The 25,562-nt window shown below is 57.0% G+C and overlaps 1 protein-coding gene across 8 annotated transcripts in view; it reads right to left on the bottom strand.

The window, feature by feature from the left end:
- LOC122384098 (cytospin-A-like) overlaps positions 1 to 25,562 on the bottom strand; it is a 144,389-nt gene that overhangs the window by 43,079 nt on the left and 75,748 nt on the right. For 4 of the 8 annotated variants that reach the window (XM_043371109.1, XM_043371110.1, XM_043371108.1 and 1 more), the window contains exon 2: positions 20,201 to 21,086. In XM_043371109.1, the coding sequence (XP_043227044.1) occupies positions 20,201 to 20,542 (342 nt within the window). In that variant the 5' untranslated portion in view covers positions 20,543 to 21,086. Of the gene's footprint in view, positions 1 to 4,677; positions 4,787 to 20,200; positions 21,087 to 25,562 lie in introns of those variants that run through there. The other 4 variants (XM_043371106.1, XM_043371107.1, XM_043371113.1 and 1 more) reach the window with 3 other exon arrangements.

The following is a 25,562-nucleotide window of genomic DNA, read 5'->3' as shown; positions in this document are numbered from 1 at the left end:
AGGCTCCATCCCCGTCAACCACTCATCCTCCTCCGAAATCAGCGTGAGTCGCCGGCCGCTGAAACACGGCCTGGTTTCCCGGAGCAGCCGCCGTCCATCGTCCTTCAGTGCGTCACCGGGACGGAATTCGAGCCGGCGCGTGCGGCGACGCGCCGTGCAACATGCGTGCAATACGGCAGCCCGGAGCAAAACCAATCATCAGCGCAGCTCGGGTGTGAATATTCAGCACGTGCTGTGACAGGCATAGGTGGGTGTATACTTAGCCAGGGCAAGGGGTTCAGCACACAAGCGTCGCAGTTCGTAAAGCCGTGTAGATATTTACCACCGACAGTTGAGGGAGCGCCGGGCTGTGACTTTGAAGAGGATTGCGCAGCGGAGGCAGTGTAAAGGGGACTACGATGTACGAACAATGGACGGGAGCTGACAGCATTGCTGGTGACAGTGTGTCGTGGCACCCCAATTTGTCTGTTTGAGTTTGTCGTGGTGTCTGGGACCATCCTCCGAATATAGTGAGGATGGTGAGGCTGTGGCGGAGTGATTAGAGTGTCCACTCATGACGGTGAGACGTTGAGGCAGTAGGACAATGAAGCGGTGTTTGGGGGCAGCGACTGGTGCGGAGGTGGCAGAAGCCGACCTCCCCGCTCCGCCCGGCCGACGTATGCCCCCTCACGTCCTGTTCGGCCCCCGGCCGTCGGAGAGCTGTAGGGCAAAGGTCGGAAGGTGCAGACGGCGCCGACAGGACACAGGTCGAGCCTGCTGCAGAGGAGGCTCTCTCTCTCTCTCTCTCTCTCTCTCTCTCTCTCTCTCTCTCTCTCTCTCTCTCTCTCTCTCTCTCTCTCTCTCTCTCTCTCTCTCTCTCTCTCTCTTCTCTCTCTCTCTCTCTCTCTCTCTCTCTCTCTCTCTCCCACATACCAACACACCCAGCACCACGAGTGATGCGTCTTCCCCCCCCCCCCCAATCACCCCTGTGAGCTCTACACAGAGGTGTCACACAGCCCGCGCCGTCCCCACCTCTGCTGCAACCGACCTACATTGGGCCCGCGCTGACCCAGCGCCCCCCGCGCCCGGCGGGCAGACGGGACGACCGATAACCCCCGGCCAGCCGGCCGACCGACCTTTGGGCCCATGTCATCACCGTGACACCTGCACAGGCCAGACCACGGACAGACAGGGGGCCGCATCACGGACAGACGGGGGCCGCGTCACGGATAGACGGGGGCCGCGTCACGGATAGACGGGGGGCCGCGTCACGGATAGACGGGGGGCCGCGTCACGGACAGACAGGTGGGCACAGACGCCGACGGTGGATAATGGCATAGGACAGACCGCCCTCGCCGTGGCTTTCCAGCCTGTCATGCTATACCGTGAGGCCGTACCGTGCCGCACTGTGCCGTGCCGTACCGTACCGTTCCCTCTCCGCCCTTCAGTAGTGTCGTGCTTCGGACTGGCATGGCGTAAACGGCGTGACGAAATGCGCTGTGAACGGCGGCGCAGTTTGGTGCAGTGCCGGTCAGTCCGGGCCAGTTCAGACCCGCCGTCACGGACTGCCGTCACGGACAGTCACACGGCGTCACGGCCGACACCTGGCCGTTATCGCGCGGTCTAATGTTCCGCCGGTTTGTTTCGGTGGCCGATTCAAACAGGATACAGCGGCAGAGATAACGCCATTGTGCAACATTTCATGCGAGATAAGAATGATCTCCATGTTAATGCATTTCAACAACACGCTCAACACCACTTGAACAAATAGAAAGCAAGCTACTATGACAGTCCAGTGTCACCGAACATAATGAAAATAGACCATTATAAGTAACTGCTAGCATAAACATGATAATGTATCCCGCTTTCAATTGCCCGACTGCATCAGTGCCTTGGCATCAGTCATCAGCACCGAAGCGTTTCAGTCCATATTTACTTGCTTCCCTGCCATTTGCGCCCGCCACGCCTGTTTGGTGCTTCCTGCAGTAATATCAGCACCGTGCCGCGTCGTGCCACACCGCGCCAGACGGTTCTCAAGGCTGCCGCTGCCGGCGCGGCACGCTCCACCAACAATGATGCAACGCTCCGGTAAACCAACAAAGGTCGGCGCCACACCTGATCTCGGCCGGTGGGTAGCAAGCAGTGGCTGCAGAGAGCCGTTCACTGACACTATCCCGGCTGGGGGGCTGCTGATGGACCCGGCCGCTCGTACCTCGTCAGGAGTAGCCAGCTTAAACGGCCGCAGTTCCAGCTATCTCCGTGACAAATCACGGTAGTTTTCTGCTGCTGCAGCCCACGCCGCACCCCATCCCATAGCTCCTGGGGGCCGTCCCAGCCATTGCCGGTCTCTGCAGCTCCCAACCTGTTTGGAGCGGACTCCGCTTCCATCCTACAGCTCTGTCAGCTCCCCGCACCAGCTCTGCAGCTCTGACCGTCCTCTGTACCAATGTGTGAGACCCGCAGCCGTAACAATGCTACAACTGAATCTCATAAGTTTAGCCTTCATACAACAGCTTTTCAGCCTTTCAGCTTTAACCACCCCAATTCCCTCCCGCACTCAGCCGACAGCTCTGCCCGACCGTCGCACTCCACCCAGCGCCACCGAGGGCGCTCACAGCCGTAGTTCGGTCGGCGTCCGTCACGGAGCGTGAAACTGTGAACAGCACAGCAAGAACGACCACCGCCGGCCAGCCGCGGTCACATGGACCACCGGAAGTGAGCCACTTCCGGCGGGTAACGTGACCGAGCCGCAGCTCAGGTAAGCCACTGACCAGTAAAGGCCAGTCTGCACCGTCACGAGAATCAAGTTCACGCAACAGGGTTGATGTTGATGACATGGGCGATTTTCTCCCATTTTGCGAGGTATAATGGGACGGTTCACATTTCACACGGAATTACTAGGACAGGCTGCCTAAACCAAGGCATGGCCTTGCTGTGAGTGCCAATGAGATGGAATTTATGTACACTCCCACGCTGAACAGTTTTCGCACCCGGCAACATAAGCATACTGTGAGTCCAGCCGGGCCGATACCAGTCCTGTCGGGAAGTCCGAAACGTATGCGAGGAAGTGGGGAGTCCAGCAACGCCAGGGACTGCCAACGCCCGCAGGCCGCTGCAGGGTGCTCCGATCGGTACATCGGGAGGGGCGTGGAGGGGTGAACACGATGGGAATATCCCGGTGTGGACGGGGCTGCAGCGGACCATCACATCACCGCAATTACCGCAGCAGCCGGCGATCACATGCGGGCAGCCCGGCCCTGACTCTGCGCTGACGGCGGGACACATCCCCCGACATTCCCTCCAACCGCAGCCGCTGATGATCACAGCCCTGACGCTGTGCTGGTGGTAGGAATACATCCCCTGACATCCCCCTCCTGTCCCACCGCAGCCACCCCCGAGCACCGCAGTCGCTGATGAAGCGGCGGTCAGTCAGCCCCGTCAGCACTGACCAGCGTGTGACTAACGACTGCTGAGAGCCGACTGACGTCTGATGCTGACTGCTGATGGTGAGTGAGTCAGACTGCTGACGCCTGAGAACTGAAACCTTGGACGGCTGGCCGCTTGCCATGCAGCCCAGCTTCTCTGATCGGACCGACCAACATCATCGACTGTTGACGACTGACGGTTGATGTTCGACGGGTGCCGGTTGACGACTGACGTCCGGCCGGCAGTGTATCTCACATCCCAGGAAGATCACTCACCGCTCACAGCCCAGCTACATGTAAACAGAGCAGTCGGTCGGCCCGAGTCTCAGGAGGATACCGAGTAGGACCCGGCGCGCTTCCGACTGATGTGACCGTCCGCCTGCTTCCCGGTAGGAACGGCACGGGAGTTTGATACGGCATATGGGTGCATAAGGGCAACATCCTAACCGAGAGGAAACTCGTCGAAGGCTAAGGGACGCAACATATCCCATTTCAACCTCCCCCACGACAAGCATATGCTAGTCTGGACAAAATCGCAATTTATGCAATGCTCAATTCATCCGTGACCTTTCATCCTTCCCCAATATTCGAATCCGAGTGAAAATCCGGCTGCTCAGCCCACCTCGTCCCTCCCCTCCACAGACGCAGCCTTCATCCTGTTCGGCATACTCCTCTATACACCCCCGCCGACGCTCTCAATACTCCAGTCACCTCCCTCTCCGACCCAGACACCCCCTGCACCCAGCACCCGGCCGTGGGAGGCGCGCTGCGTGTCGCGTCTCCCGTCTGCCGTATCGGTGCGGCGGTAAACACCTCTCTAATCCGTCCCACAATCGGGCCCCGGCGGCACGTGCGTCCACCTGGGCCGGCGCGCCGCAGCCACACAGCGCCGGGTGCAGTGACGGGTGAGCGGGGTGACAGTGGTGCACGAAACGGAGAGGTGGGGTTCGGGTAGTCAATACGGAGTTAGAGCAGTTTGGTCACCTGAGTATGGATAGGTATATAGGTGTGGGAATAGCGAGATTGTGATTCAGTCGTGAGTAGTTCGTGAGTAGTTGCAAGCTGGTGACGAATCTACCACGAGAGAAGCTAAGAAGCAAAATAATATTTCACGAAATAGTCAGTTGGAAAATAAACTATGCACCGCTGTATGAAAAGGAGTTAAGATGTTATGATATTCACGTCAACGTACTTATTTCTCTCCAGCGAACTAAAAACGAGCTACCCTATCCATCTACCTCCCAGTTCTGCCCCTTCCCGCCTCGAGACGCACCTCTCTGGAAAAGGCCGACACCCAGCCGCCCATGCTGACAGCGCGCTAGTCCGGCGCCGGGTCCGATTCACCGTGCACTGCGAGTCACCACCGCGTCAGCACTGACTGCACGGACGGCGAGCGGCGCGGCGGATCGGGAGGGAGGCGACAGCCGGCCGCCCCCACAGCGCCGGCGACCGCAGCGCCACCTACACACCGAGCACAGGTGGCCTGTGCACAGGCGGCGGGGAGAGAATAGAGGTCGCGACAGGAGACAGTACGGCCGGCCTCCTACACTGCCGGGACGAGTGAAGATCTACTGGAACATGGCGCGTTTGATCGATAAATCGAAGACTTAAAAGCGTAAATATTCCAAAAGATTGTTTGAAATAAAAATCATATCTACAAGTAGACATACATGTACCCATTGCCGCATCTGATAAACATGAATTTATCCGCTTATCAAACATACTTAACAAAAATAGCCGACGGTCTGGTTGGTCTGGTCCATCTGTTCCAACTTTTTATCCGCAATTTATCAACAGCCAGTGCCTTACTTCCATCCAGACATCCAGCGCCTTACATCACCAACCACACCAAGCCCCCTAGTCCTCGGTGAGGACTAAATCCCATTCATCTGCTGTCACGAATCTCAGACTCAGTCATCAAACCGGCCGGTCGTGCCGTTTGCACGTGCGGTCACCGCCGTCCCATCACGGCGCCTCTCCCCCCCCCCGCGCCTGCCGCGACCAGCCGGCGGCGCGCCGGTCAGACGGGTTGGCTGGCCGTTTGAACGTCTGCTGCCGGCGCTATCGGAGCATCGCACAGCGCCGGTGGGGAGAGGGGGAGGGGGAGCCGCGACCACGCGCCACTGTCGCCTGGCGGCCCACGAGACGTAGCCGGTCTTCCGCCGGTGGGGAGACGACACCAGTGAATGGTGTGAGAAAGATGGGGTGAAATGCTGCTGGGGTCCGTTTGAAAGCAGTGCTTTGTCCGAGGATTTTTATGTGATCTACATAAAAAGCGCTGAAACATCCCAGATCAGAAACAAGAGCGTTCGAACTCTGAATCTCCAAAAAACTTGTGCCGCATTTAGTTACAATCACGTCATGCTCACCAAACACCGTAGCTGGACCGACACCGTAGCATGCCTGGCTGCCTGGCACCACAGTGCAACAACAAACACTGAAGCCCCGTCCCACCGCTCTACTTGGCAATATACCAACAGCCAAGATAATTCTCCCTCTTCCATCTATTCTCCTTTCCCACCCTCTATTCCAGCTCCACTCCCTCCCCGTTCCCTGTAGCCAGTTCACTCCAGTCCTATCCCTGCTTCCAGCCAGTCTGCTTATGCTTCATCCCTCGCCTTTCCCGCCCGTCCGCTCCGCTCGCCCGCCGCTCAAACGAGCTCTGTTGTCGGCGTTGAGACCTGTTCGGACCAGCCCGGCAGACAGGTCGGTAGGCAGGGGGTGGGAGGGGGGGGGCGGCAGGTGACCGGACGGGTGGGTGGCCACCGGACCACAACAGACCGCCCGTCTGACGGTTATTCCACCGAGTGGCCGGCTCCGGCGGCCGGTGCACACTGGGCCGGGGGTCCGGAAAAGTGCTAGAAATTATTTGTGATTGAGTTGTTGATCTCAATGACAAGCAAACATGCTAAAAACGAAGTGGGGCTGCTTAACCCTCGCCGGACCTATTGTCGGACCCCCCACCCCCTCCGGCCGAGGGGGGGAGGGTTGGTACGACCCCTTTTTGCCGTTTCGCCCCTAATGGAGCTAGAGCCTCGCGGAAAAAAACAAGCGTGTGCGCCGTTTCAAGGCGGAACGATTGATACCTGATTTTAAGGTTCCAGGTCAACCGGTAACCTCTGAGGTGATGTCAAAAAGCCCAAGGTAGGGTTTGGTTTTTGGCAAATAATTTCGCAAAAAATGGCCGCAGAGCAGCGATTTTGGCACCATCGTGTTCGTCTGGCTCAGGCGCGTCGAATGGTATACTTTTTGTTCGGGTGAGGTCAACTTAAGGTATTGACCTCGAGTCAAGGTCAGTTCAGAGCCCATCAGGCCACGAACTTAATCGAAGGAGGTCGTATCGCATATCATTCGATTCGGGAGGTCTTCCCGAGTCCATTGGTGGCTTTCCCGAGTCGCTGGCTCAATTCGATCATGAGTTATTGACGAGAAACTCCTATGACCGGTGTGACGTCATAAATGACGTCACGGAAGGTCAAAAATGCAAAAGTAAAGCATCGGATCTTGCAAGGAGTGCACGAAATCACGATTCCGTGTGCTTGAGATAGTTTGAAATCATTCCATGCGCAAAAACAACAGTTTCCTTATTTCCCCATTCACTTTTAATGGTGAGGTCACGTGACCTCGAAGAGTAGCAGGCATTAGCAAAAATTGCGAGTAGGGCATGACAGAAAGATGATTGGTGGTTTGTATGGCATGGCCATTTTTAACGGCTCGAAATAACATTTCTCAAAAAGTCTAACTAAAGAGCAAGTTGTTGTTGATTATCACTGACTTGTGTTTAGGGGTTAATAATGACTGATTTTTTTTTAGTTTGGCCCAGAAATGTTGACAGCATTGTGTGCGTTGATCAATTCTGAGCTCAGGGACATATATTTCATTTAGATTAGAAGCATTTGTTTTTCACAACTTCCAGCGTTTTAAAGAGCGCCGGGCCTTCAGTAGAGCGGCGAGGTGACAATTGCCCCTACATCATGTGGTTTACTGGCGCATATCTCGAAAAGTAGCAGGGAAAAGCAGCAAAGCACCTATATGGAACAGAAGATGAGTAATCAGAGGCTAGTATGAAATGTTCATTTTTAGCTGCTCGAAATAACGTTTTTATAAAAGTCTAATTGAAAAATTGAATATGATTTTAAATTACGTCTTGCAGCTGCTTGCAAACAGCTAGCTTATCTTGCAGAAAAGCGATGCAATATGTCAGAATGATGTTGGCACAGTGAACAACAGTTCCCTGAACTAGTCTGACAGGAAATTTCGTTCAAAACGACGATTGGTCAACTAATAAATTACCACTAAAGTTCATCATTAAAATCGGTAAATGTGGTGGCCTATAGAGAGTCTAAATTGTCTTGTGTTTGGTGACAACTGACGACCTCAATTTTGACCTTAGGGCAAAACTAGCATCGGAATCGTATTCTTCGATCAATTTGGGATTAAATGATACCTATTTTGTTCATATTGCGGACAGTCAGTTTGGGGGAATTTCTAGCGCTTTTTCAGGCTGCCGGCCTACAGTGCGGTGCCACGCGCCGCGGAGCCACCGGCGAGTGAGGGAAGGGCTGAAGCTGGCTCGCAGACCTCAAGAGTAATAATCAACAATGCATCTGTTACTGACGTTATTTGCGTTATAACCTTCAACAAGAGCAATAATCGACAGGACCTTCAATATAAATTCAAAACGGACAGGCTGACAGCAAAGCAGCAACTCTACCATCCACACTTCAAAATTTACGTTCATCTACAATGCATGCCTGCAGCCGGCGCCTGTTTTCGCAGCCGCCTTGACGTATGCACGCTGGCAGCGTCTGGATTCCCAGCCGCCCGATACACCGGAGCAGTGTTCAACTGTTCACGGTCCTGCACAAACAAAGCGGGACTTTCAGGCGTCAGACAGTGCCCCTGGAGTCAGCAACAGCCCCGGACGTCAGCCAGGGCCCAGAGCGTCTGACGCGCTGCCCCCAGCGTAGGACGTTCTGTGTGGAAAGCGGTGTTCCCAGCTGGGGGCGGCCGACCCAAACGGGGTCCGCCGCGGCTACCGGCGCCGCTGCACCCGTCTGGGGAAATAAACCGACCGATTCTCGGCCAGACGGGGGTGTCACAATACTCGGCTGTGTATCAGGTCAGACGCCACAGCGGCGTCCCTTGCCGTGTCGGAGCTTCGACGGAGTTTATCCACAATCCGCAGAACCCAGGACAGTATTACCAACTGCGGAGTGACACGAACAAACGGAAAACAGGACGGACAGACACCGAATCCTTATTCAAAGTGCAGAATCCGTCCCAGTTGCGTCTGACAGACTGGGTGAGATCGCCGACCGCCTCCCTCCGAGGACGACAGTCAGCGAACTCCACCGCCAGGAGGACCTTCATGCCGACCCGCCGACCTTCTGGGAACACGTGCTCGTCCAACAGGTTGGCAGCGGGCTCCGAAGGTCGCCACTCGCCTGGGAAACGTCACTGACCAGCCCTGCAGCGGGCGCAGATAGACCTACTGTCACGCCCCTCAACTAACGGTGAACAGCTGCAAAAGGACGGAATCCACCAGACATCGCTCGACGGAATGATACCGGAACTGCTGAGTAGCCAGCAGGCGCCGGCGGCCAGCTTTCCTCGAAAGTGGCAACTCTCCACCTAGCTCGACATCACGACAGCTCGGCCAGCCATCCGTAGTGTGGTACAATGACCGCCGGCGTGCGGCCCGAGCGGCTCACGGGTGGACGGTCGGGCGGCTCACGGCTGGACGGCCCAGCTCACAGCCCGCGGCGCGTCAGCCGGCCGTCCGATCTGGGACGACACGTTCCCAGTCCACGGACCGAACAAAGCGTAGCGCCCGGCCCGTTCAGCAGTGTGCAAGTCGGCAGCGCTGCTGTGGGGAGGGAGGGGGGAGGTGGTGCCGGTGGTGCCGCCCACCGCCGGCACGGCGCAACGCCAACCACCGTCAACACAGCGCCAGCACCCTGATTCACGACTGGAGGTGAAAAATCGACCGACGTAGAACTGCAAGAAAGCTACTGTTGTGCCTAACAATTGCATAGTGCATGACATTGTTTGCATAACACAGGGATGCTCAAAACAATGCGACATTTTTACACCATGTAATTCCGAAACTTGCTACCCGTTCATGTCAAGATCGTAAATTAGTTGGCAAAAGATCACGATTACGTGGCCTTGCTGCGCCTTATCGACCCAACCAACGTTAGCAGGACCGTGGGCCCAAAGTTCGCATGGAAATACTGAAGAGCCCAGTCGTCACCTATTTCAGCCCAGCTTGATCGTCTCGGTGACGGCGACTCCACAGGCGGTGGCGCCGATAGCGCTGACAGTGTCACCGCATATGGTCGGCGGAGGGGCCAGCGGATGACGCACAGCGAATGACGGGAACACGTTCCGATGACGCCATGCGACGGCAGAATGGGCGCGAGATGACGGCGCCTGGCAGGGCGGACTGCGGAGGCAGGAATACGGGCCAGGATGACGAATTTAAACTGAGAAACATGACTGAGGATGGTCTGATCCCGTGCCAGAAATTCATCATCTAGGGGTCGAGCTGCAGACAGCCTCACTAGTCACGACATCTGCAGCCCTTCAAGTGTTTGCATTCTCCGTTTGGCCCTACGTATTTCTAAAAACCGATGACAAGACTAGCACAGTGTTTCCTAGGACTGCGACTCCAGCCTCCACCGCCTTCAGGTCCTTCACATGCTAACACAGCGCGCCTGCAGAAATACGCCAGCCGGAACACACAACCTGACCTGCCGCACAGCTCCACACGGTCGTAACAAGCACCGGTACCGGACAATGGCTCCCTGTTTCCAACGGGAAAACGGGCCGCTTGTTGGCCCAGATACCAACAGGTGGTGTCTGTGCGTGTGTGGTGTGGAGGTGAGGGGATGCGTGTAAAAGCACTGTAAGCAAGGGTATACGTGCGCAATTTCCAAAAATGCGTGCGATCTCATGCGGAGCGTCTGTGTAGGACATACAAATGCACGCATTAAGATAATGAGCGTGCAGTTTTTTTACGGCCGCGCGCGCACTTGTAAACACGTTTGCGTGCCCGTAAATGCTGCTCAGTTGCAGAGTCGTGCGTTCTTCTTCCCCGCGACTGCACGACTGCAGGACCGGCCTGATGTTTTCTGCCGCGTGCCACCAAACAACTCCCCTCATAACAAACATCCTTGAGACAGTCACGGAGCTAACACAAACACCCCACCCTCTCCAAACCCGCAGAGCCAAACACACCTCCGTTTGCGAAATGCAACCGCAGGGTGGCCGTGCAGCGCCGCCGCCTTCCCGTCCCCACCGTACTCCTACACACCGCGCGCCCCGAGCTGCCGACAAATCCCTGCCTTGCCGCAAGGCCGTCTATGGCCACTCCTATAGCACGGGCTGCGGCATTCGCAAAACCACAGTGACGTCACCCGCATGACGCGCCATGACGTCACCTGCGTGTGGTGATGTCACCACAGCAGCGCTTTGACCAATTCAGGCAACCGCTCTTCTCTGTAAGAGTTTAGTTGTCGTTCTCGTGTAGGTACTCGCTGTTGGCATTCGTCCTGGCATGGAATATCGACTAACCACTAGCCGTGGGCGGTATGGGCGGAGGGCGGTGGGGCGGTACGACTGAGGGTTACATTGAAAAGTGGGTAGATTTCCGCGCCTGCAGAATATCGGTCAAGGCTCCGAGATGTTGTTCCAACAGCGCTGAGATCACCTCCTTCCTGGACATCATTATGGCTGCAGCTGTCGCAAGATCTCACAAACTTACCGCAGTTGGCCGACTGCCGGCGCTGCACTGGTGACGGGACTGATGACGTCACTGGACGGGTGATGTCACTACTGGTGATGTCACCGTTGACCCGCCACGGGTACGCTGAGTGTGCTCAAAACACTCCCTCCACTATCGCACTGCACATCCGGCCACTACACGAGAAATCACTGCCCGATATAGGCTTTGAAGGGTCCAAAGCTTGTACCACTCACTTAACGGATCATGCAAGCTCTCTCATATCGTAATCTCGCGACGCTCACTCGTGTAAGCTCTCCTCAGTAAGCCCTCTCACAGCTCGTCAGCCACCAACGAGCACACGGTCGACCACCGCCGACCTCCTCACACTCGGGTCCCCACAGGTGCACCTCCGCGCCCCGGGGCCTCGTCGAGACCGACTGAGCCGACGGGGCCGGCGCGCACCATTCAAACGTCGGGACCGACGCTGCCCCGACGACGACGACGCGGCCAAATTTACCGCCGACCTGCGCTTTTTGTGTGGGTTGGCAGTGCGGCACGCCGGCGGCTGGCGGCTCGGGACGGACTGGGGAGGAGTTGTGTAGTGTCCGGCGTGTGGTGATGTGCTGTCGTGTTGAGGTGATGGGTTGAGTTTGGCTGCAGTGCACCCTGTGATGCGGGGAGTAAGGTGCTTTGGTGTGCAGGCGGTACCGTGTAACGTGACAAGAAGCCATGCCATGTCATGTCATGTCATGGTGAGTTGTCATGCCGTGTTGAGCTATCCCGTACCGTGCCATGTCCTCGTACACATGCCGTGCATTTCGAGGCCCGTAACGAATCTGCATTAAACTTTCCAGACCAGTATTTTACTAATCACTGTCGCTCAGAAGTCTAGACACGCCACTCGTGCGGGTCGATTTGACCCACGACGGTGACTCGCGGGTTCAGCCAAAACTGCCGGCCTGCTCCGTTCAGCGACTCTCCATCAGCACACAAAACCTCTCCAAGATCCCATCTGAACTTCAGTTCGGTGAGGCAGGTCCGGGTATCCGTCACGATTCCAGCGTCTCACAGCAGCCCCGAGTGAGAAGCTCCGCCTAATACGGACAGACGGGAACCGTTCAGACTGCGGACAAAAACGCACTGCCAGCCTTATACGGCCTCGCGGGAGACTGTGAGTCAGCAGAAACAGATCCTTCCAGATTTAACACTGAAAAATCGGACTGGAACTAAGCTTTATAATCTCCATTCAGCCATACAAATGCGGCTGCCTCTTCTGTGAGCTCGGCGGCCAAAAATAGTCACGAAACTATCAAACAGTCTGGTTCGGATTCAGCGTTTGACCTTGATGCAGTGGGGCAGCACACACCCTCCGAACCCTGTAAGTGTACAGGCGCACGGACCGACTAGGGGGCACAGGGTAAGTGGAAGGGGGCAAACGGGTTCTGGTCCGTGCAACCGCCGCCGATAGGCCCACCAGGTCCAAATACACTAGCAGGGGCTGAGGAGAGCCCGGGGCAGAAATACGGACGGCGCAGAACGCGGGATAGGCGACAAACGAAAGATGGACTCAGAGAGCACCAAGTTCAAGAATATGAAGATGTAAGACCGGAATTCAGTGCAGCGCGAGGGTCAGCCGGTATGTGGGCATAAGTGCAAAGCGCGATCGATTTGTGTTAGGCTATGAGGAGTTATGACGTCGTCCAGAAAGTTAGTCACGTCGAGCTTCTTCAGCAGTTGGCCCGCCTGACGTGGCGTTTGCCGGCATGTATGCCTCGCATCTGTCCCTAGGGGATAAACACAGGGAGCTACGAACAACCTGACGATCAACAGGCCCGTGGAGAAGGGCTGGTCAGGAGAGGGGGCGATTCATCATCGTCTGGGACCGCGGGCAGTTCGGGGACATGGCCCAGGCGGATACCAGACGACCATACAGTCCCAGAGCCGGCCCGGATTTATTTATACAGCCGTCTGCCGGTAGTACAGACGGATGGCGGTTACAGAACACATTGCCTCCGGCGGTACCCGAGGTCACGTGATAGCCCACGGCCTCAGCGGAGAGCACTGTTTGACGGTACTCGAGGTCACGTGACTCGCCCCCGGTCTCGGCGGGGAGCATTAGTGACCCAGGGACTGAGGTCGACGAAGGCCCACATCAGCCGAGACTAACGGGGAATAGAGCAATGTCAACAGTCGCCCAACCAATGAACTGGGGAAGACGTCTGGAAAAGTTGGAATCCCAAATTCATACCCTGGTTCATACACCGTAGCATGCAAAGTCGCGGATTTCGGAAGCGTTCTGATGACTGCATCAGGCATTCGGTACAGGCACAACTAAATTCAGACGCATTAGCTCAGCTGACTTCTATTGACAACTCACAGCAAAGCCAGAATGGAACATTTTATGTTTATTTTTGCCTAAAACAACTAACCTATCAAACCACATCATCGAAATAAATGCTTCGACCGTGGTTCCGATTTCCGGTGAATCCGGTACTACGAGCTCCTGTGCATGAGTCACAGAGTAGGTACGGATGACTGCGCTAACCGACAGTAAAAGTATCACACAATAGACTATCTGCGTCATCATGAATCAAAACATTAAACAACAGTGTTTTTCCAGCACCGTTCAATTTTTTTCTTCAATTATAGGCAATTATAGGCTTCAACCTATCATGCTCATTCACCGCATATCCCCCTGCCGGGTTGGGCATTGGACAACAGCGTGCCTGATGCCACCGTCCAAACTTCCGGCCCCAGCCCTTGTCAGAACTCATCGCAGGCAACAACTGATCAGAAACAGGTGATCGGACTCAGGCAACAACGCTCCGGATGATCCCGGTCGAGTAAAGGGAAGAATTAGGGGGTCACACCAGCTTGTCAAATTGTTCCAGAATTCAAATACATATTGGGCTGAATGATGAATATGCAACATAATCGGCGAGCCCGTTTTCAAAAGGACATTCAATCACCCGTCCGTTAATTCCCCGATCTCGTCATCAGTCCGGTGCATTCCTGACCGATCCAGTTCAACCGTCGGTCTCTGGACCCGAACGGAGCTGGTTAGGATGTCGGGGACGGGGGACATGTTCTGTCAGCAGCGTCCCGCGACGACCGTGAGCCGATTTGCCACATGTCACAGGCCCGATACCGGCCACCGAACGGCGGGCAATCCCTCTCTAAATATTTATGGCAACCGATCGGTCTAGCACGGTTGTTGAGCAGCCATCAGAGCCTGACAGCGAAGGCACTGGGTGCATCGAAGGAGTTGGAGGCCAGCGTTTCAAACTGGGTGACATTTCGACCTCTGCCATCATTCACCGGCTGATTTGTCCGATTTGACACGGCGCGACACGGTACACGGCGCGTGCCTGACACGCGGCTGGCACGTGCCTGACACGACTGACAACTCTGACAAGAGTGACCCCGGTACTAAATAGGCCGACACCACGGGGTTTCCAGAACCTCCCGTTCCTCCACCAGCGATCTCACCGGGCTGACAGATGTCCCCTTGCCGCCACACAGCGGCGCCATGTATGTCTGAATAGCTGACGGAGAAGGACGACACACACCCCAGCCGGCGAACGACGCCCGCAGAACGCTAATGGCCGCCATTTGTGATGTTAATCGCATGATCGAAGACGTAACGTGAACGTTGCACACGGCGCACAAACGCTCGGCGAATACTGAGCAGTGAGCACTGAAGAGATGGTGATGCCATTTACTTCGCTGCACCCGCAGTACACGAAACAGAAACTGCTGTCCATGAATAACGATTATCTGCCTGGCAGTTGCATCCATCAGACCACACAAAACTACGGATGACGCGCTTATGATCGTCCACTGCCTCGAGATTCCTTATTTTGCAACTCCTAGGCAGTCCAGTCCTCGACATTTACTTACAGGGGACTGCATGGCACCCACCCACACAACCTACGGCTCCGTCCCTACCGAGAACGTCTTGCCATTAGACCGCTGCTGGAATGGCATCTAAGAGGCCGGACCGCCACAACTGGGACAAGATCGTCTGGCGGGCAGCCGCCCGTGATATGCAACTCACGGACCGTGACACTGCGTACCGACAGCGTACCACTCCGCTGGGAATACGAGGGGCCGGACCAGTCTACTGGCCAAACCACGCACACTGGAGGGAGAGGCGAGCTCGAGGAGGGGTGAGAAACGATGCGTCCATGGCCGATATAGCCTGCGTTCCTGGAACTACCGGGGGAGAGAGAAAAGTAGGGAGGAAAGAGGGAGCCGTACTCCAAGGGAAGGGGTGGTAGAGGAAGAGAGCCGCGCTAGGCAGGGGTGGGACTGGAGGGGTGCAGGAGGCACCAGATGTTCCCAGAGCGCTTCAGACTTCATAAATAGCATCAGTTTCCGCTGGGCGTCGAGTGTATAGGATATTACCGGTACTTGTCGGTGTAAATGATGCCATTATAGGTGATAAACTTGCAGAAGAAACATGCCGCACGACTTCGTGCAAAGGTGATCACAAGAGGGTGCTTTACTGCAGCTAATCGAAACAAGAGTGTGGTGATAAAAGATAAAGGTGGTCACTGATCACCGAGGCGATGAGGCAACGAAATTTGCCACTCCTAGGTACTCCAATCAGTTCCCCTCGCCCATCAGCCGGCCAGCAAGTCCAGAGTCCACCACACCGTCAAACAGGGTGCGATCAGGGCCGGCGAACCCGCCGGCAGTGCAGCGTGAGACAGGTTAGTTTGAAGCACCGGGCACCGGGCACTAGCGGAGCGATCGTTATCTAGAACGATCGCCGGCAGGAAAGAACCACCCATGGGTGGCGCCGACCGAGCCCAGCAGACCCGCTCAAACATCGAGCAAATGAAAGAGCGATATGACGAGGTAAGGTATGCTACGGGCCAGCGGCTACAAAGGCAGGTTCCAGGTATTACCAATCCTTGCTGCGTTCTGTGAAACGCGAATTCGTAGACTTTTGACTCATTTCGGACACTCGACTCTGATTTATTTCCGACTTCTTTAAAGATCAGACGCTGAAAGGAGGATTCCGAATTTAGGTGTGACACGTGCCGAATAATTCCCCGCCTACGAGACGGTATAAGTCGTCACAACACCCAGGAGCCGTCGGCTGTGACACTAACTGTCACGCAAGTGCCAGGCTCCACACGCACATCCTCGGTGTCGACTCACGCTGGTTACGTCACGGCCGACCCAGTATCATTACAACATAGCAGCTTCACAAGTTTCCAAGACTTTTCATGCTGAAATCCCTTCCATCAAACGCAGATCAATCACACGCAGTCAGCAGCTATCAGGCCAATACCACGCTTCAGTCCCTGACTTTCAACACCTCTGCCGGCATTCCCACACGGCTGTGTCCCACTCCATCAACAGCGGTCCTCAGAGTGATGACGTCCCGCCGCCGTCATCGCGTCATCGGCGACTGCCATCGGCGGCGGCCGGCAGCCACATCAATCACCAGACATCGGTGCCCCCCCCCCCCCGGGCGGTCCACCGGCCGTTCATGACGTGTCACCGACGGGGAGAGCTCTGCACGGGAGCCGGGACAGAGCGCCACAGAGGTGGTGATAGCCCCGTCATCCAGCGTGTGATTGAGATGACGATGAAGACTCACATACCGCGAGAGTCAGAGGGTTCTAAAGCCGCTACGCCCGTCCGTCCGTCGGTCAACACTGTTTGCATTCATTCACAATGTTTTGACAGGGTCGATTTCAGAGATCGAAAGCCGCGCTAAGTGCGACCGGATGCATCCTGCACCGCGCCGCCGCCGGCAGGATCACATCATCAATAACCCTTGATGACTTCGTACCGGGCGTCTAATCAATTAGCCGAATGGAGCCGCCCCTCTCGGCGGCGCCGCAGCTCACACCAGCACCGGTGGCCCGACCCGGGATCAAAGTTTGCAATCACTGACGGGGCAGGCGACGAGTGACTCGCACCAGAGCCGGAGCTCTCCAGCTGATAGGATGCAGACTCGGCAGGCAGTCTGCTGGCCGCAACCCTAGCGCTCCAACAACACAAACAATCACAGTCATCGCACGGACGGACGGGGGACATTCGCTCCAACCTGCTCCCCACAGACGTTCCATTCTTTCTCTGGCGTCGGCTGCGTCTACGTTACCCTTCTCTCGCCCCTACCCCAAGGTCTCCCCTTATTCGTCTCTCTCCACCATCATCCGTCATCTTCCCTTCGGCCGCGTCTCAATCGTCCGCGTCAGGCCCGGACCGGCTCCCCCATTTTGCCGGAATCCAAAGTAATAAGGGCACAGTCGCCCTGCCACCACGCGGGCCGCCGTCAGAGGCTCGGGGAGCGTGCCCTTCAGTTCGGAGTCGGTCCAATCAATACGGAGGGCTGTTTCGGAGGTCCGCGGCCGCCCGGCAGGAGCCGAAACCAGTCTGGAGAGGGGCCGCGCCGGGGCCAGGGACAGGGAGAGGGCCCTCTGAGTCAGCGGCGCCACGACGTACTCGGTGACTCGGTCTAATGTGACGCAGTGACACATGGTCGCCTGAACGTCTGGTGACACATGGTAAATTTTAGATCAGTCACACTGGATAAGAGCAAAGAACGGCTTACAGTTCCGTCTAAAATCCTAATCCTGCTATTGTGGTTTGTGACGGGCATTGCAAGCTCGTAACTTTGCATCACGGAGTGAAACGCTGGCGATATATGGTCACAATAGCCACAACTGTGTCACAGCCCCTTCTCCGCCCCTCTCCCCCCGGCGTGTCGCCCCAAGGGACAAACTCGTCTATCGCAAATGGTTACGTCCACGGCGGCAATCGCTGGTATGCGATGCCGACGCGTGTCGCTGGCCGAATTCGGGCCGAGCCACGAACAGTGCCGCGCAATACTCGCTCAGGGGATGGACGTGCCGAAATCGTAGTGTGCTATTTCTGAACTGTGGTGCTTCTTTTTTGGAAGGGCACCCCTCACGGAAAGTCGTGTTGGCAGTGATCTTCATCGCCGGTTGAGCAGGATTATCGAGAGGGTCAAACGATGACGATGCACAATTTTCAGGGAAATTTGCCACCGGCCGTGGATGTAATAAAATATGTAGCCCATGAGGCTATATTTAGCTTCAATCTTCCATCATGCTGCTATTATGCAGAAGCAAGACAATAAATCTTCCTAACTAGATTACCGACCGAGCGCTGAACGTTTCTGACAGTGACAAAGTAGTGCATATATCGAAACTTGTCATGCACGTAACCATATCTATACATGGACCTTCAAACAAGAACCGGTTGCCAGCCTCCCCCGGCAACCCCTCCCCCGGCAACAAACGTCTCACGATCAGAAGCCAAGTTGTCATCGACAAACAGTGTGCGCCCACGTCTCTAACAACTCCCGCTGGACTCGGCAGTCTGCACTCACTGCACTTTGTATCGCCGGTGAACGGCCGACGAGGGAGGGGGCGGTACCGGCCGGCGGGCGGGAGGGCGGGGCGACGCAGACACGTGGTGGTCCGTGTCCAATTCATAATCAACGGACCAGGAACAGTGCTGCAGACAGCGCTGAGTTAATTAATTCAAAACGCTGCACTGTCAGGTGGAAAGGAACACTAAACTTCTGGGAAATAAGCACGGAAGACTGGCCAACTTTGAAAGACTACTCAGAATAAACATGGATTATATAAGAAAACATAAGTCCACATGCAGCTGAGAACGTTGCGGGAATAGTGTGAACATCGCGGATCCCAAGCAGCGCAAGAGAGGGAGGAGAGAGGAGGGGAGGGGTGGGCGGGCCAGACGTGGGAAGGAGCGGAGGGAGGGAGGGAGGGGCGAGACGGTGTTGTTGCACTTTGCAGGCTGTTCGCGAGCGATGATCGCCAGACAAAGATGGGATAATGGCAGCACTGAGCAAGACGGAGCGGTGGGGATGGGCAGCCGGGCGGAGAGCGCTGCAGAGGGTCCGCTCGGAACGAAGACGGATGAGACGGGAGGGAGAGAGACAGAGGAAGGGTGGGAGAGGGAGAGAAAGAGGAGAGATCTGCAGACCGAGCCGACCACTCGAGTTACCGTTTGCAGCGGCCGCCGCCGGCGGAGAGCAGCAGACAGCACGCCACATGGCCGGGTCAGCAGCGCCGTCGGCTCGGAATGAGGAAGTGACCCAGCTCCACCGGCGGGGCGTGCCATGTTTTAAACCGGAGACAAGTGCGCCGAGATACCGTCACGACCCTCGCACGGCTGACTGTGCCAGGTCCGGTCAGTTGACACCACGGATTTAAAATTACATGGCTGGGCGCCACGGCCGATAGCCCATACCAACACTATCGCGGACACACATAACTCTGCCAGGCTGACGCCCTGTATGGTTACCATTGTAGCTGATCGCGGCGGTTGGTGCACGGGACGTGTAACCGATACCGCAGCCATGTCACGGTGGTGACACGTGGCGTGCGGCGGGGTACCGGCGGTCAGACAGGTCTGTTTACACGACTGACCTCGGGATATGCACGGCCTTTGGTACTCTGAGCGACACGATCCATGCGCGTCGGGGTAGAGGAGCTGTAGCACGCTTCCCTGGGCATCCACAAATGCTGATAACATTGACAACGCTCACGACAACGACAAATTCAGTTGTCATACATATGTATGCATTATGCATTGTGAGTCAGCAGAAAGTTGGATCGCTGTTTCTACCCATGATGAGATGGGAGACTGGGGATGGGGGGAGGCCGGAGGACGGACTACAAAGGTCATCGGCGCCCAGTTGTTTCTCTCTTATACATAGTTATTGGTGACGAAGCTCGTCCTGCATAGCATTACCCTGCGACAACAGCATGGGAGCGTGTCCCATTAGGCCCAGACCAAAAACGTCCACCCGAACAAGGATTCCATCACGTCCATTCCCGGACCCAAACTGCTCAGAGCCCGACCCATCGACATGCCGCCGATTCCATCCCACTTTCTACACATTAGCAATCTCATCCATACCACGTCCCAAATTCCACCCAGTGTCTAGCAGCTTCCAGGATACCGAATGACGCCGATTGGTCTGACAGGGCGCACCAGCTATGAAGCTTTCAGATTCCCTCATCAGAGCACGTCCCCCGACTGGACTCACCTTGAGTCGTTTGACCTCCATTTTCAGGGCGGCGATCTCCTGTTTCTTGCCCTCGACGTTGTGCACCAGCTCGGAGACGGTTCTCTCCATGGCGGCGCGTTCGTCCACCAGTCGAGTCTCGTCCGTCGACGGCGGACCATCGTCGACGCCCGTCGGGAGCGACGGCAGAGACGCGGAGGCCTCGTCGACGCCGGCGTGCACGTCGCCATGCACGTCGGCGTGTTCGGCGCCGGGCGGCCGCTCGTCAGCCAGACGCTCCTTGCTGCGCTCCTTCTCCTTGGGCGCAGCCACCTTGTTCATGGTCCTGCGCAGGAACGAGCGCAGTTTGAACCGCTGAGACATGGCGGCGGAGAGTGAGGGGTCACGGGAGGTCACGGCACCGGTCACCAGAGGTCAAGGAACGGCGTGACGATCGGCGTCACACGGCGGCACGCGCGCTCAGTCACGCGTCACGCGAGGTCCGGCGCTCTCACGGCGAACACTGGACGCGAGGCCTAACCCGGCGGCTAGGCGGAGCGATCACCAGAGGCACAGCGCGTGAAGGGACATCACTTGGCGAAAGGAATAGTCGATCGAGGGTCGTTCGCTCGTTCTTCACTGTAGCGCACTGTAGCAACTGTTCTCCTGTTGGCTGTTCTGTTCACTCGGCAACTGCCGAGCTCGGAACAGTCACTGGCACTCGGGTTGATCAGACTTTTTCTCGATCACGACTGGGATGATCAGACGTCGCTGTCTCGCTCTGATGTTGCCCGCAGTCCCTTGGATCTTCTCTTGTCCACAGGAGGTCCACGGGAGGTCCACTGCCGACCGACCACTGCTGTCCCCGGTCTCGGCCAGACGCCCGTCTATGGTCGCTGCCTCTCTGTCCCACAGCTCGCCCACACTCCTGTAACGACACACAATGAGGCGAGGTCAGTGGGGATGATCAAACCACAGTTGCAGACTCCCACACACACAGCTATAGAATAGGGGGCGGAGCTGGCGACACACAGATTACTTATAGACCAAAGCTGCAGAGGTGTCACGTCACCACTGGGCTGTTTGCACATAATGATGACTAATTGTGATCAAGAAATACAATATGATAACCGAAGGTTTGTTGACAATAGTTAAAACACTATTCTTTAGAATTGTGTTTTTCTATTGAAAAACAAATCTGAGTTCCCTGAAAATTTGGCAAAAGCTGCCTGAGATCATAAACGATAGGTTGATGTTTACTTCCGTCATATGGACTTATCGATGCTAATGCGGATAATAATCATATCATAATAATAAAGCCAGATCGGGTTGCATTTTCTATATCGACAAACCCTCAGCAATGTTGATGAGTTTCCTTTCATACACGTCATCAAAAAACGGAGGGCAACTCATCAACTTCACGAGCGTCGCCTCATTTTCAACCGGCCACCCTCCGGATCGGCGAGATTACGTTTTGACGTATTGCTCGGTTTGTGAATTTCCATTCGGACGGCCAGCCCTATCTCGCCGACTGGCCGGGCCCGGCGGGGCGCCGACGGGGCCACAATGGAATGCGGAGCCAGTTCGGAGGTGGCTATTCATCAGCCGGCCTATGGTGGGCGCCGGCGCCCCCGGCAGTGGCTCCGACCCGGCCTCAATCACGGAACCAATCCGTGATCAGTCCATGATCAGTCCGTGCTCATCCGCGGTCAGCCCGTGCTCAGTCCGTCACCGTGGGGACAGCCCGACATTCACTCTCTTATCACAGCACACCGCAATACCACATTACCGCAATAGACTAGGATCATCACCTACCATCCCGTTTCATGGCCGGCCTAAAACCTCACTAAAGCTCCCCTCCCACTAGCTAGACATCTTATCCTCAGTCCAGCCACGTGTCATGGCGCCCCGAGTGATGGCCGGCGTCGGCCGCCGAGCCACGTCCCACCGGGGGATGACGCCGACCCCTGACCCCGATGGGAGCCTCCAAATCCCCAGCTCGGTCCGCGGCGCCGCCGGCAGACCGGGGCCTTGGAAGGAGGATGCGAGCGAGCAGACGCCACCACAGCGGCGCGTGCTGCGGTGAAGGAGGTCCGGACACTTGTCTCCCATGACATCTGGTCTGGCCGAGAACTCAGTCGGGCGACCAGTGACCTCGATCTAAACGACTGGGACGTGACCGCAGCAGGTCACAGCCGGCACCGGAGCCAACGACCTCAGAGTCGTCGGGACGAGCAGCCCGATCGGCGCCGCGCCTCACGCCTGCCACAGATAATAACAGGGCCGTCGGTGTCCAGCGAAGGGCGAACATAACCGCTGGAAACCACAGCTCATGGCGCACGCACAGGGCGACGCCGCGTGGGAAGACGCTCCCATGGCCGCCTCGCGAGTTGCCGCCTCGCCCAGCCCGACTCACTGAACCGTCCCGCCTCTGGTCCGGGCTGGTTCCACGCAGCCCGCAGCCCAGAACTCACGCGCCGTCCGCAGCCCGGAGCCACAAAGCGGCTCCCATCACCCGGCGCCACCGGCGGAGCCACCAGACAGGACAGACAAAAACGGCGCAGCGCGGCGAGATACGGCGCGCGTCGTGTCGCGCCGGGCAGACACGGTCGCTCAGTCGCGCCCCCGGGTCTGGCGACGAGTCTGGTCGCCCGCCCGGCCACTCAAGGACAGGGTCGACCCGTCGATAGCTGTCGAGATACGGAGCTCCCTCAGCGTGCGTCGAGCTCACGTGGGCCGAGTGTGATGGGTGTTCGGCATTCCGGGAACGAGGCCCGGTTTGAGCCGCGGTCACCCGGAGAAGGAACACTCAGAGACGGAAACATTGGATGCGGGAAGAGAAGGCAGACGGATTAGATACGGGACAAACGGGCCGCAACGCTGCCTGAATCATTCATTCACGGAAAACAGGTGAGTGCGGGGCCAAGTGTCAGGCGAATCATCACACGTCGATGACATCACGCCGGGATAAGCTGATTAACGACAGATCCACATCAATGTCAACGATGGATCCAAAACCACAGCGGTCACTCCCACTGGCGCACAAGCACCGTGCCACCGGTGATGTCCGCGCTCAGTCGTCGGGCGCCGGTCTCCAGTCACCACTGAGCCTAAGCGCCTCACCCTGCCCCACCACCTGCCTGGAGAGGCCGCCACCTGGCTCCAGTCGCTCCGGGAATACAGGATCGGCCGCCGCGCAGCTGCCACGGAGCACGGAAAATGGGAGACCGAGCCGTCGCAGTTACAAACGGGCGCTGAGCTAGCCTAGCACTAGTCGGTAATCCGAAGTGGTGGGTGGTAGGCTGAGTGGGCGGGGCAGCGAATGCGACGCCTTGATAATCGACGACGATAATAACACAGCAGTTAAATAGAGTTGTGGATAGGTGAGCTAGGACAAGGGCTTGGCAAAAGAACTTCTAACCTACCGGTAATCCAGCTTCGTCATCTGAGTCTCGCAGCTCAGGGCACTATGCGGAGACCGCGGAAGCCAATGTTATGGGCAGTAACCAGGGCGACTGCGCGAGTCCATCGGTACCCGTTCGCTACATCTCCCGACTATGTGGATACGGGTGGTTACCGGTGGTTACCCGGGCTCAGTTCGACCCGGCGGGGTGCGGACGCGGCCTTCCGCGCAGCGACGCGCCGCACAAGGTCACTCAGGCCCCATGGCAGCAACTGGGACGGCGGCGGCGGCGGCGGCGGCGGCGGTGGTGGTGATGGTGGGAGGCGGGGAACGGAGCGGAGTGACCGGCAGCCGTTACCGTGATCAGAAACTATGACGAGGCAGCACAAGGCACAGTGATTCGAATTGTGACACGACGGCTGCCCATTATTGGGGAATGCGATTCCAACCGTAGATGAACTATGGAAATCAATGGCGGCACCCATCAATGTGTCGATCGAATTCAGTTCACTTAAAAAAAGCCACCCCTACTGCCCACTACAAACAAAACACAAAGGAATGAAATTGGCTCTCATTTCTGATAGTATGCCGGGCAATATGAGGCCACGTGGCCATTCACTGCAACTGCACTGTGTGCGTGAGCGAACGAAGCTGGGCTTATCGCCGAGCAAACGCGACCCATGGCGCGTTATGTCAATAGAACCACAGTCCAATCGAGAGTGGGGACCGGGGACCGGAGTGAGATAGTGAGTACCGAATGGCGGGCGGGGGCGGGGGTGGGGCGGATAGTGCGGGAGGAAGGCGGAAAGCGGCGAGTCCGGCCACCCGGCCAGCTACATAGTTTCCCCGTACTCGACCCAATCGATGCTCCCCAGTCGCTCGTAAAGGGAACGGTCGCAACAGTTCAATTGCGAGGACATTATGCAAATAGCGAGTGCATCGAACGCCACAGCGGACGCATTAGCAACAACTTACGGCCTATCGCGAGCATCACATAGAATGAGCCAGTCACGCCGAGCCGACTTACTGCTTAGCAACGGCACTCAATTCTGCCCGCCCCATTACAGGCTCAGAACGCAGCCGCCTTCAACAGACTGAGAGGAAACCGGTTCGGCCGCTAAGCGACCTCCTCACAAACAGCTGCTCACAACACAGCTCTCCGACAACCTGTCTGCATAACGCAGAGCCTCGTCTGCACGTTCCTCGCCCTTCGGTTCACCCTTCGCGCCAACACAGCTTTCACATTTATCCTCATCCATCGGTAGAACGAGGTGCTTATGCGGAATGCGGAGTGAGACCTCTTCGGTTCAGCGCTCGCTACCTTCTCCTTGCTCGATTTGCTTCTCCTCTCGATGCCAGACTCCCTCTCCTCCCTCGCCAATAGCCGGTTCCACCGGCCGTCTCCTGGCCAGCAGCTGCCGAGTGCCGGCGCTGGCCGTGAACGGTCACGTCAAGGTGCCAGCTGCATGCTAATGACCGTCTGCGGTCAGACGGCCTCCTGGCCCTGCGGTCAGGAGGCCGTCTGACCGCCAGTGACCGGTGACCGCAGAGGCCACAGACCCCCGCCGCGGCCACCGGTCCGGGTCGGGTCAGCGCCGGGTTTGCGCGGACCCCACCACCGGCCATAAGCGCCAGGTGCGGATCCCTGTTGATGGCCGCGCCCCGGCTATCAACTCGCCGGCACCGAGCGGCCGCCGACTATTGAGGGGCGGCTCGGGGTCGGTTCTAACTTCTAATGATGAGCCGTCAGCAGCCGGTGCTGAGCTCTAATAACACGTCAGCGGAGCTGAAACCTGATAATCAGTCTCACTCGTCAGCACCAACCGCTCCTCTGAACTATGATTGCAGCCCGATCAGCGCTGAGTCCACCACATTCCCAGACTGGCCCCGATCCCAGCCGGTGCTCAAACTCGTCCAAAATCGGCCGCTCGTCCCCTCTAACCTGACACGTTCCATGCCACCGGCCACAGAAACAAACCCTGTCCGGACGCTCGCGATATC

The sequence above is a fragment of the Amphibalanus amphitrite genome, unplaced genomic scaffold (genome assembly GCF_019059575.1).
Source record: "Amphibalanus amphitrite isolate SeventyFive unplaced genomic scaffold, NRLGWU_Aamphi_draft 000181F_arrow, whole genome shotgun sequence".
In the NCBI taxonomy this organism is placed as follows: domain Eukaryota; kingdom Metazoa; phylum Arthropoda; class Thecostraca; order Balanomorpha; family Balanidae; genus Amphibalanus; species Amphibalanus amphitrite.
Note: the sequence above shows the minus strand (reverse complement) of the source record. Positions and strands in the feature narration are given on the sequence as shown.